General features: G+C 37.0%; 1 protein-coding gene across 2 annotated transcripts in view; it reads right to left on the reverse strand.

Annotated features, from left to right (window-relative positions):
- The window catches only part of DPP10 (dipeptidyl peptidase like 10), a 436,882-nt gene that overhangs the window by 24,106 nt on the left and 400,403 nt on the right, over nt 1-12,373 (reverse strand). For both annotated transcript variants that reach the window (XM_058028117.1, XM_058028116.1), the window contains exons 10-15: nt 12,268-12,365; nt 8,986-9,109; nt 6,810-6,848; nt 5,597-5,704; nt 1,734-1,825; nt 242-289 (exon numbers count right to left, since the gene is read on the reverse strand). In XM_058028117.1, the coding sequence (XP_057884100.1) occupies nt 242-289; nt 1,734-1,825; nt 5,597-5,704; nt 6,810-6,848; nt 8,986-9,109; nt 12,268-12,365 (509 nt within the window). The remainder of the gene's footprint in view (nt 1-241; nt 290-1,733; nt 1,826-5,596; nt 5,705-6,809; nt 6,849-8,985; nt 9,110-12,267; nt 12,366-12,373) is intronic.

Consider the following 12,373-nt stretch of genomic DNA (forward strand, 5'->3'; position numbering starts at 1 on the left):
TTTAGGTTTAAATTTTAGATGATTATAAAGGAAGATAGTGAAGATCTATGGTAAGAACATTTTTTGTTAGAAACTTTTCTACTTTTTAGAAAATGGGAATTTTAATTTTGAAAAGCTGTGGCAGTTTCTTTGTTACAGTTCAAGCATACTAATTTTTACACAATGTAAATGATTACCCAAGCACATAGCACTTATGGCTTGGGATAAAGAAGCTGATAACATAGCCCCATGTAGCTCTTACCTGTGCAGCTGTCTTCCTCTTGGGGACTCTTCAGTGCTTAAGAAATAACTGTGTCCAAAAGAGAAAAAAGTTAAAGCTCAGTTTGGTTAACTGTTTGATTTGGGCAGTGTTTAGAGAAGTGAGAAACACCATAAGTAATATTTTTAAAAATTAAAATTTCACAAATATCCATGAAGATAAAATACTTATATACAAACCCAGGTTCCAAGATTAAATTCAAATCCAATACACAGATTAGTTATTTCAGAAGCTATACAATTTCCTGTTAAAACCATGATGAAAACAGGATTTCATTATTTTAATTCCTGTGATGCCCAGGAGCTCCAGTAGCAACCAGGACACCTCTCTGCCTACTAAAAACACAGAAGAGAAAGTTTCTGCTTCACTCCAAGAGTTTGCAATATAAACCCAAATAGCAGATAAAGGTCACAATGAAATTATGTCATATATTACAGTAAGTCTTATGAGACCTGAGAGCCCTTTTGAGTTGTAAACCAACTTTTTCTTCTATCTGCTTTGCATAGGTGGAAAGAGACTTTGTAAGAACCCCAAGACAAGCCCTTGGTGTTTCCCTGATGAGATCCCCACAAAGTTTCTGCTTGACAGGCAGAAGGAGGCCAAGGCAGTCCCTCAAGAGGCTGAAACAGCCCGTGTGACATCTTTCAGCTCTCTGCAGCCTGACTGCATCCAGACCTCATTGCTACCCCTGGGCCTTGCAGAAGTACCAGGAAATTCTCTACGGATATATTTTCAAAACCCATAGAAAGACTTGCAAAAAAAAGGTTTTCTCCAGTACCAGAGGAAAAGATGAGACTTCTTGCAGCCTCAAAAAAGTTCTTGTTGAAATATCATTTATTTTAAAGCAAATGAGAAGTAAATATGCTTGTGTATTTTTTGCCATGGACAGATAGAAGTGAAAATTAAACGAGATCCACTGAAGTCAGGTGAAGCCTTCAGACATTTTGTGTTAGTTCTAAACTCCTCCCCAAAAGCACCAAATATGCATTTTATCCACTGTCTCACTAAGATGAGCTGTGGAAAGAGTTCTTTGTGGGTGAGAATCAGAAGCTCTGATAATCTCTACAAATAATTTGAATTTATGAAGTTGGATCAGATCCCCAAAACTCTGAGACCTCATGCAGTAAAGGTGTGATGTTTTATCAAGTACTAAAAATTTATTATGACTTCTTATCTGGATTCCAGGAAAGAAATTACCAAAATGCTATTACTGCTGCACTGTGTGTTGATTCCTTCTATTCTGAAAAATATGGAGTCAAGTGATATTACACTGTGATTCTCTCTCTCTGCATAAAAAAGCATTAAGGAAAAGAATGGCAGATCGATTGTCTTAAAACTGCACCTTATGTACTCAGGTGTGTCAAAGTTATGGTAATGCTCTGAAATTAAAGAAATATTGCTGTTTAATTTTGAGTTTAATGGATTCAACTTTAATAACTTGAATATTTTTATTAGAAAAGGGAACAGTGCTTACATGTTTTGAGTATTTTCATCATATGCCAGGATTTTGATAACTTCCCAGTTTCCCGATGTCAGGTGCCTCACACTGATTTGTTCACTTTTAGCCTGTTGAGAGATGGGAAAACATTAACTTTCACCTTGCTACATTCTTCTTTGCCTGGCAGGATTGCCTGCACATATCATTACTGATTACAGCTTTTTAAACTTTAATATGCAACATAACATCTTTAAACCACAAACGTAATAAACTTTTTGACAGACCTGAACTTCACTTATCCTTTCCCTCCTGTCTCTAAGCCTTTTAAAGTCATTAAAATAATCTTGGTTTTCAGCACAATTTTTCTTTCAGCTGCCCCCATGTCAATAAGTGATAGAAGCCAGGAAGCAATGCAGGTAAAAACAACCCTTTGGCTGGAAGTTGCAGCAAACTCTTCATCAGACACAAGTTAAAATAAAAAAAAACCTAAGTGAGAAGCTTATCTGAGTGCAAAAGGTAAAATCATGGCTCAGGCTATTGAAGATTAAAACTTAAACCTTCACAGTTTGGACATACTTTTTGGGGATTTTTCTATATTAGGGTTATTATGCTTGGCATGGATATACATATTCTTAGTTTTCAAATTCAAGACAAAATTTATAAAGAAGAGAGATATCTCAGAGGTGATACTCAGAGGTTACAAGGCCTACAAAAAGTCATAAAAGCAAAAAGGTTGGCCTTTTTTTTAATCCATGTACTTCTGACCTGTGCCCTGAGCAGGCATCAACAGCAGCAATAACTAAAAAGAAGCAAATGCACAAAGAACAAAGATAGCCTATGGGACACGTTGGGAGCTGGCAAGGCAGAACCAAGCCCCTTGGAACTGATTTGTTTCCTAACAGATTCACGAGGAAAGAATGATAGAAACTCTATGACAAGCCTTGCAAGTACCAAATGAAATCAGGAGATTGTGCTAGGTGCTGTACATCTGTTTATGATGAGGGCTCCCTGTTCAGGAAGATTCTGATATTCAGTGTTATCTCCAGGAATTATTAAAATACATATTAGTGATTTATTGTAAGTGACTATTTCTTCTTTAGAGAGAGAGAAGCTGCAACTACTGAAATAGATATTTAAATATTAAGATAGCAGAATCTACCAAGAAAGAGCAATAAAAAGCGTAGCCAAGCGTTAATAAACATGGCTATTTTTCAAGGTTACAGCCATAATACATAATTTATGAAGTTTGAAGAAAGTTATCCCCTTGATCCATTAAAGTTACTTTATAATTCTTATTTTGTGGTTGAAAAAAAGGAGATTTTCTAGAGTTGCAAAGCTCCATGAAAGAAATGTCTAGATACATAAGACATGATTCAATCCCATTTTGAGATTAGTTTCTTTTAAATATTTCATAAGCTACTAAAAGCATTTGAAAACAATAAACCACACATCCAGCCCTCTCCATTCATACAGTAAATAATCTATGACAAGACAGTAACCTTTCAGACAGTAACTCCTCTCTGAATAAAGATTTAATTAGATGTCTCTGCTAACGTGCTTTGTGTCATTGACACATGCTTTTCTGAAGTGCAGTCAAAGACATGCAGCCTGAAAAACATCACAATTTGTTGTAAGATTGAGAAATCAGCCTCAGTGATTAAATCAAAGCAAGCCATTAAAATTTCCTTCTTTATCCCTGCAAGTGCACATTGGCTCTGTTTTAACTTTCCTGCACATGAAAGCTGATTTCTGTCACTGGGCTGATATCCCCACTGAGGGGCACCAGAGCAGGAATGAGAATCCCAGTGCCAGATTCCAGAGTTACCCTTTTGCACCCCAGAAATGCTGTGAACATCTGGGCACTGGTGATCTGCTGACTGCTTTGAATTCTGCAGGGCACCTGCTGTGCTGCTGTGGCTCTCACAAGGTGTGACAAACATCTAATGTGACAAAGGGCTTTATGTGCAACGCTTAATATACTTTTTATGCCTCTATGTTTGCTTTAGAAATAATGGACAATCAGATTAATGCAGTGTGTAAAACACATCATATAAACATATTTCCTGCCCTTTACTGCTCTGTATCAGCCCCATTACCAGGCAGAATGTTGCTTACTGATGAATAATGGCTGATATCACATGGGATATCAAATTTCCTTTTTCTCAGGAGCAGCTACATGCTTAAAGCCACATTTGTCATTGTTGATGCCATTCAGATTTGTTTATTCATGTTGATGGCAGGCAAAATAGAAGTATTTTCTAGTTTTGGATCTGTGCAGTACTCAGGGCTTTAATTCTGCCTAAAAGGAACAGAATACTAAATTCTGAAACATAAGCTTGACTTTAAACATTATTCTGCTGGAATTAAAGGTGTTTAAAAGTAGGCATGTATTATCTTACTGAATAGGAGTGGGCTTGATCTTTGCTTAAACATTTTCCTGAATTAGAATCAAGTTTCCTGGACTTTTCAGTAGCAAGAAATGTCAGAGCCTACAAGGTTAAGGCAAACTTGATCGTATCTGCAACATCCTTGGGAATGTTGCAAATGAACTTTCAGATCCAGATCACTATTATTTCATGTATTTTAAAGCTACTTATTCAAACTGTGAAAGATACCAAAATAAGGCTTGACTGATGTGCTGGTTTTGCATTGGAGCCACCCACAGAAATGATTTTTTCTGTGAGGAGCTGCTGAGAGCTTCCTCTGTGCCTAGCAAAACTAGTTGTTTGCTAGCTTTGAGAATAAGCATGCTAACAAGCCAATTAAAAACTAGATTCACCTCTGTGAGATTCACAATTTAAAACAAACAAACGCTGGGAATTCTCTCATTTCCTTCCAGCCTGGAAACAGGTAACAAGGCCAGCCCTGCTTTCTTTCAGTTACTGTTAATAATGTTTTGAGCTTGATTTGCCTTCCTCCTAATCCTATCTCAGAGCAGGAAATGAGGAAGTATATTCTAGTGGGAGCACTGGCATTTGGCCAGTGCTAAACCCACCACAACTGACTAAATGGTTTTGCTCAGGTGTGAATTTTTATGTGATTATTATATTAATAATATACACCTTTACCAGTCTGTCATCTGAGTTACTGTTTCCTTTAGGAAATAGAATTTGACATGGCTGTGATCCCTTTTATTTTCACTGACTCTTTCTTGATATATTTACTCTGGTGAATGAGTACCTTTGTTCTTGTTTCTTCAGGTTAAACTGTCATTAGAGTTCTTTTGTTCTTGTTCTGTCTGCAGTGCACTGTGAAAATATTTCAGACTTAATAATGTTCATACCAGAACACTGTCATAAAGGCAGATAACAAGAGCTGCCTGGCACAAATCTGCTATTTTGATGTTTGGGTACCTTGGTAATCCCTCCTATGTCATATGGCTCTGCTAAAGCACCTGGATTAATGCTCTGATGATTTAAATAGATGCCTTGGAGTGTTCCGTTCCAGGGCATAATTTCCTTTATTAGTTCATCACAACTTCATACTGGTGACCTTCAAAGTCATACTGCAAATTTATCTTCTTTCAGATTCTTCTTTGGAAAAAGTAATGACCCTGGGAAATGGAAGCCACTGAAAAATGTTGCAAAGGGTAATAAAAGAGCTCTAACTTTCACAAAAGTTTTAAGTTAGGGTATTGCCTCCCTTTACCGTTCTGTAGGAGCAGATTCTAAATAGGCGTTTAAAATTATTTGTTATTTAAAAGAATGCATGTATAGTGTATTTAGAGAAGGCAAAATTAGTTTTTATTCTGGAAGAAGTTATAAATACATTCCACTGTGCTGACAGACAAGCTGGACTGGACAAATGACCATGACACAAGTGTTCTGATTAAACTGAGTTTCAGTTAAAAGTCCTAGACAAGCAGTAGGGTATCATACACAGCCTGAGCAGAGCCTTACCTGCACAATGAACATGGCTATGTGGTGGAACTCACCACGGCCACCCTGCTTCACTGGCACTGTCATGAAGAATTTACTGCCATCCTTGGAGAAAACAGGTTCCTCGTTCTGTAAGTGTAACATTGTGTTAGTCTGGCACACCTCTCATTACATTTCTTAACAAAAGATCAGCCTCAATTTTTTTGTCTACTTGGTTTTGCTGTGCTCAGAAGTCAGTTGGAGAAGACATTCTTAGGTTTTAAGTATATTCTGTTAAGTTTAACAAAAACGTGGTGGCTAAAGCTGAATATGGTTCAGGCAATGTGCAACTCTGTCCTAAAGGGTGTTTAGAATATTACAGCCCTTGCAGAACTCTCCCTCACAATAACCTCTGGTAGTTACCTCTGGTACTCTCATTCCAAATGCAGGGGGACATTCCAGGACAGTGTCCCTTACAGACATACAAATAATGGCAGAGATAACTCCTACTGCTGAGGAGGAGAAGAAAAGTTTCAATGGTTTGGACTCACTGAGTACATGCTTAACACCCATTGATTTTGATAAAGTTGTATGGAAAAAATAAACACATTGAATTGATATTCTGAATCAGGGTTTTACCACAAACTGTAGCCTGATGTGATACCATCTCTCCCTGTCTAGCTTTGCCCAGAAGTATGAAAGGAAATGGCTTGCTATAAAAGCATTGGGGTTTTTTTGTTAAAATGATTTCTCATTTGCACATTGCAAAATGAAGCCTGAAATGTAGTTTAAATGGAATGTGTTTCATCCAGTTATTGGACAGTTCTTCTGAAGCTATGAAAGTGGAATAATTGGCTGACATATTAGTTAAACATATTGTTCTGGGTATGAATTTAGAAATACTTTACTTTCTCATTCCAATTATAGCCCATATGACCTCTAATCTTTGAACTCCTGCTTTAATTTGGTGAGATCATTTTTAAATCAGAAACAAATCACAGTAAGTAGGACATGCCTGGAATGAGATTCATCTGGTCTGTCTTCCACCACCCCAGACTTGGGTAGTTAATCAGCTGTTCATCTAAATGCTTACTGAACTGAATCCAGACAGGCCAGAAACTGAAGGGAATATTGCCTTCAAAACCCTCAGAGGTGTCTCAGGATTTTATTAGCTTATAAAATAACACACAGTTAAATAAAAATGACAATGAAGCAATTATGCATTATACACCCAGAAATAGCATTTCTACTGTACCTGTTTAGGGAGCCACAGGTCTGACTGCATTTCATATTTCTAAAAGAAAAAAAAATAGGAAAAAATTTGTTTTATGGAATAGCTAGAGATAAAAAATATTTCCCATATTCAGCAAAAGGTCTCTAGGTATTTAATGGGTTTTTTTTCTACTGTGTTACAATCTCCTCATCTCTTTGATGGCACTTGCATTGAAACAAATGATAATTTAATTACAAAGTCAGCTGCTTTATTCAGATTGTTGGTAGAACATCACAGGGGAAACTAAGAATCCCATTTCATTCCTTTCTGATTAGCTATCAAGAAGATTTTCATAGGCAGTTCTATTTGTTTTTTACCTCTAGGCATCATCTGACAACTGGATATTTTAGGTCCTTCATCAACACTGGGCAAACAGCCAGAATCAAGCTCAAATTGTGAGACCTTTTCAAAACACAATCCTGTGCCTTAATGGCTGTAGTGTGGCATTAGTGATGAGAAAAAAAATAAAAAAACAAATTATTTTTTTTATTGTTCATATTCATGTTTCACATGATGTCATTTGAAAAAAAAAAAACAAACCCAAACCAACAAAACAACCAAATATCATACACACATTGTTGAAAAAAAATATAATACACATTAACTGTTACAAATTGTGATAGTCACAGGGAAGTAATGAAAATTTAGTAGCTATAGAAGAATCTGTACATATATGGCCTGAAAAATGAAAATCTGTAGCTATTGCAGCAGTTGGTTTTATACATTTCTTTTTGAAACTGAGGACATGTGCAACATCCTAGAGAGAAAATAGGTTTACAGCTGAAATCAAATGGTGTGATACAATGTTAAATTCTCACAATATTTAGCCTTTCCTCATCCATTGGTGATTTCAAGAGCATCACCTTATCCCAGAGGGTGCAGTGCAGGAACCCTCCAGGAGGAGCCAGGCCTGGGCTGCGCTCACAACAGTGAGAGTGCATCACTATCCTTCCTCAGCCCCCTAAAAATGTCCTTTGCTGCACTGTAAGCATTCTGGAGTGGGACTTCTCAGTCTGTGTCTCTTACATTATGTCCTGGATTACAGCTCCCTGGGTACCCACTTCCCACAAATCCAATTGACCTTGGAGCACATAAATGTTTCCCTCTCAGAAGCAGCTGCAGTGGTTCAGGACCAACTTTCTTAATAAAAAGACAGAAGGCTCACAGGAACCAAATCTCAATGGTCACAATCTTAATCCATACTTTGGGGATTCATTCACAGTTTCTGAGTGAGGAAAAACACCCTGTAGTAGTCAGCAGAAGAAGAAGATGAGCTTGGAAATAATCTCTGACACTTCAATATGACTGACTTCAGCAGCAGACACTGATGGGAGCCTTTTGACTCAGAGGCCAACATTAATCACTCATAACCATTTAAACTGCCAAATCATACCCTCTGCTTTGGAGCATCTGTTGGTACTGATAGCAGCATGTACAGAAAATATTTATACTTTTAGCTGGTTCTGGGAAGAGATTGTGACTCAGAATGGGAAAGCAGCCAAATGCATTCAAGATGCAAGATTGACTGAGAAAATGGGGAGATGTAATGCAGGAGTGTCAGAAGTCAAAGTCTGGGTCCAGGGGCGGAATGTGCCTGGATTCAAAGAGAAAAATGTATTTCAGTTTGGCTTACATTCAAAAATGAAATATCCTTGTTGCCTTTCAAATTTTTTTTCTAAAGTTATTTAATTCTGTGATCAAATCTGAAGGAGTTATAAGAATTTTACACTTTTTCCTTAAGTGTATGGAAGCTGTGAGAGATAGAAAGATCTAAAACTCTGCAGGGGGAGAGAGGAGAAAGCAGTCAACTGAAAATATCTGTCAGAGGACAAGCTTGTCACTGCTCTAGCTATATCCCAAGTACATGATGTTCAGCAACTGCAGCTTCCAATGAAGCTAATGAATGAACAAAGCTTAGTAATTCTGAAAATGTCACTCAAAGTTGCTAACTGCATGAACTCATTTCACCACATTTGGAATTTTCTCACATCCATTTCCTCCCTGTTGACTAATTATATTCAGCTTGCGACTACTCCATCTGCAAACTGATTTCCAAATGTCTTTTTCTGAATATGAAAACAAAATACAGAAGAAACCTTGAAAAGACACCTTGGGGGAAAAAAAAAAACAACCAAAACACAAAAACTAAACAACTTACCCTGGTACAAGCTCCAGTTGTGGTTTCACAAACTGTAAGGATGGAGATATTCTGAGCTCTGTTTAACCATCTCACCACAGCCTTGGTGTTGCTTATCCATTTCACCATGGTGATATAATATTCCCTAAGCAAAACATTTGAGAACACTATGTTCAGATCATTGGTATTTCAGATTAGACTTCAGGAAAAAAAAAACCCCATATATACAGTTCATTTTAATGCTGAATTTGTACTGCCTGACTAAAGGATAGAGAAAATAACCCCAAATGTCCAGCATCTGTGTTCCTACAAGTGGGATGGCTCACTCCTTCAATGTGATGTTCCCCTGGGAAATTTTTGCATATACACACAAACTTTACCAACTGTGAGACATATGCTTGCAAATACACATGAACTGTGTACTTTCTAGGCAGCTCAGAAACAAGCTCTGAATTCCAACAGAAGCCACTATTTTCCTACAACAAATAACTTCAGATGACAAACATTTTTGCAAAATAATCCAATCTTACTGCCAAAGAAAAAAAGTTCTATAATATTAGAGTTCAGCTAGAGCCCACTTTATAAAATTATAAAGTAATAAGTATTTTATAACAGGACTTCTGGATAAAAGGGAGGTCCCTCTCACTGTCAATGTGTTTCTGTTTCTGTTTTAACAAACAACTCATAATATCAGCCAAATTGTCTGTCCCTCAACACCCCTGGCTGAGCACATGGGCTGGTGCTATGGAGGATTTGCCTTCTTCCTCCCAAGATCCTGCTGGGCTGTCTGGCTGGGGATGTTAAGAGAAGACCTGCTGCACTCTGTCATCCCTGCCCAGCTATTTCCTTCCCTTCTCCCCTGCTGGCAGCTCTCACAGTGCAGCTGAGTTATGTGCTGGAGTGGAGTCAGCTTGTCTGCAAAAAACTCAGACCCCCTTTAAAACAAGAGGCTTAGCTTGAATATAATTAGGCTTTTAATCTATTACTGATAGGTGTCTCATTACTCTTTGACAACAGGCTTTTAATTATACATTCAAAAGGCTCCTTGCTAGCTCAGAGCAGCACCAGCAGCAAAGCTGCACTCAGGAGAGGCAGGAGAGAGGAGAGCAGTGCAGCTTCACTCAGGCTGGTGCTGTGTTTGCAGAACACACCTGAGCAAGCCAGCATGCAGATTCCTTTGGCTTTCACATCTGACTTCTAGTAAAACAGGTATCTTCATATCTGGATACCAGAATGATAAATAGAAATGGGGACTTCAAGTGTATTCTGAGTCTAATATTTTTTTTTTTTTTTTTTTTTTTTTTTTTTTTTTTTTTTGCTTTAACAGATGTTTAATCTTACTGAGAGGCAAAAATGTATGCAGAGGTTAAACAAGATCTACCATGACAGCAGGTGACACAAGCAAGACAGCAATCAGTTTGTGTCCCCAAGCTTCTCAGGCTTTATTGTACACACCTCCAGCTTCCTCACAACCCCACTTGCAAGAGGAAAAACTAATTGCATTCTGGACAAAGGACTGAAGCAAAATATTAAAGATGTTTTTCACTGAAGAAAACATAACTGTACACATGGAATGGAAGCACCAAGGGGGAAACAGTAATTGCTTGCAATACAACCATGTGTCTGAAGGAAGATTGTCAGTCTTTCTCTGACATTAACAGTGCATAGCAGGTGGCAAATTTTTCTACAGAATGAAACTTTAAGGAGTAACATTTACAAGTGTTATCCTATCTTTATATCAGAATAGCCTGAACAGGACTTTGGAAATAATACCAAGCACCTTTATAGGATCCCTAAAAGAAGAAAATTAATTTTTCATTGAATTTATTCACTGAATTTTTCATTGCATTTATTCAATCTTACATCAAGTTCCCAGATGCCCTAAAAATTAGGGAAACAGTTTTATGTCTTCAAAGGTCCTACACCAGACACAATTTGGGAAAAGTTGAGAATCTGAATGTTACTTTTTTTGGTTAACTAACAGAACCTCTTTCCCCTTCTCTTTACCCCTCCCTTCCCATTTCTGTGGTTTCTCTGTGCAGGAGTGAATCTCTCCATAACAGCAGATGGGTATGACCTGTATAAATACTTCTAAAAATAGTTTAATAAATAACCCATAAATATTTCTAAAAAGGTTTCTGTCCTTAAAACTATATGTGATGAACCATTTGATTTAATTCTGAAATACTCCCATGACCTATTTACTGATAACTCCATAATGAAAGGGTTAGAAACACACTGCATAAAATGACTTCTAAAGGTAGCTGCTACTTTTACTAAAAAAAGCTAACACTTTGGGAAAAAAAAATCCCAAAACTCCCAGTCACTGAAAACTTCAAAGATTTTCACTCTAGAAAAGCCTGTTAAAAGCACATTGTTCATATCTCTATATATATTGATATATGGACATATATGGATTGATGACCAATGTGAAGACTGTTACTGAAATCCTGAGTCAAATTCACAATATACAGTAAAAACAGAAACAAATATACAATTTTTCTAAGCTTTACTGCATGAAAATTGTACCTTAATAGTTAAAATGAAGAAGAAACTAACTTTTTTCCCCAGATTTAAATAGATTTGCTCATTCTCATGCACTAGCAAGCCAGAATTTTCATCAAATGAACAACAACAATATCTTTATCAAGAACTGGCAAAGATGCTCCAGAGATTTGGCTTCAGCTTCAAGAAGACAAAGAAAGTTTTAAGATACTAACATTAATATTTGAGTCTACTATTACTTTCCATCTGCTGAGGATGCAGAATGAATCTGAAAATCCTGAAGTGAAACCATAACATCTGAACAACATTTTCAAGATTATCTTTATCCTGGGGATCTTTTCTTACACATTGCTTTTTTGCTTTACTTCTTTGCTCCTTCTGACACTTAAAGTTCAACTTTAATGTCATCAAGGTGAGTGAAGATGCTGATCTTGATGGCAAGAAATCTCTTTACAGCACTGTTTAAATGAATGAAGGGTTAGCAAGCAGCAGCAGATTTTATTATGTTTTTCAGTAGTGGCCCATCAATAGACAGAAAATAATTCAAAATGTTCAACTCATTCAATATAATTTCTCTTACTAACACAATCAGTAAGCATTTCAGTTGACACTAATAACTGCAAGGCATAATTCACTATTAAATTATTCCTGCAATAAATTAGAGTACTTCAATTTATGTAGAAGAGAGCTACACCAGGCTAAGATTGTTTGTATCAGTTGTGAATAAGTGGCCACTGTTAAAATCCTGATTGTTTTGAGAACAATTACCATAAAATATTTCACCAAGAAATTATATACCTTGACTTGAAGCTGTCAGGTGGCATCAGTTCCAGGGTATGTGCTGGTCCATACAGATTAACTACAAACAGCTTTACTGTGGGGTTTGTTTGACCTGCCTTTGGAA

Source organism: Melospiza georgiana, chromosome 7 (genome assembly GCF_028018845.1).
Source record: "Melospiza georgiana isolate bMelGeo1 chromosome 7, bMelGeo1.pri, whole genome shotgun sequence".
Lineage (NCBI taxonomy): Eukaryota > Metazoa > Chordata > Aves > Passeriformes > Passerellidae > Melospiza > Melospiza georgiana.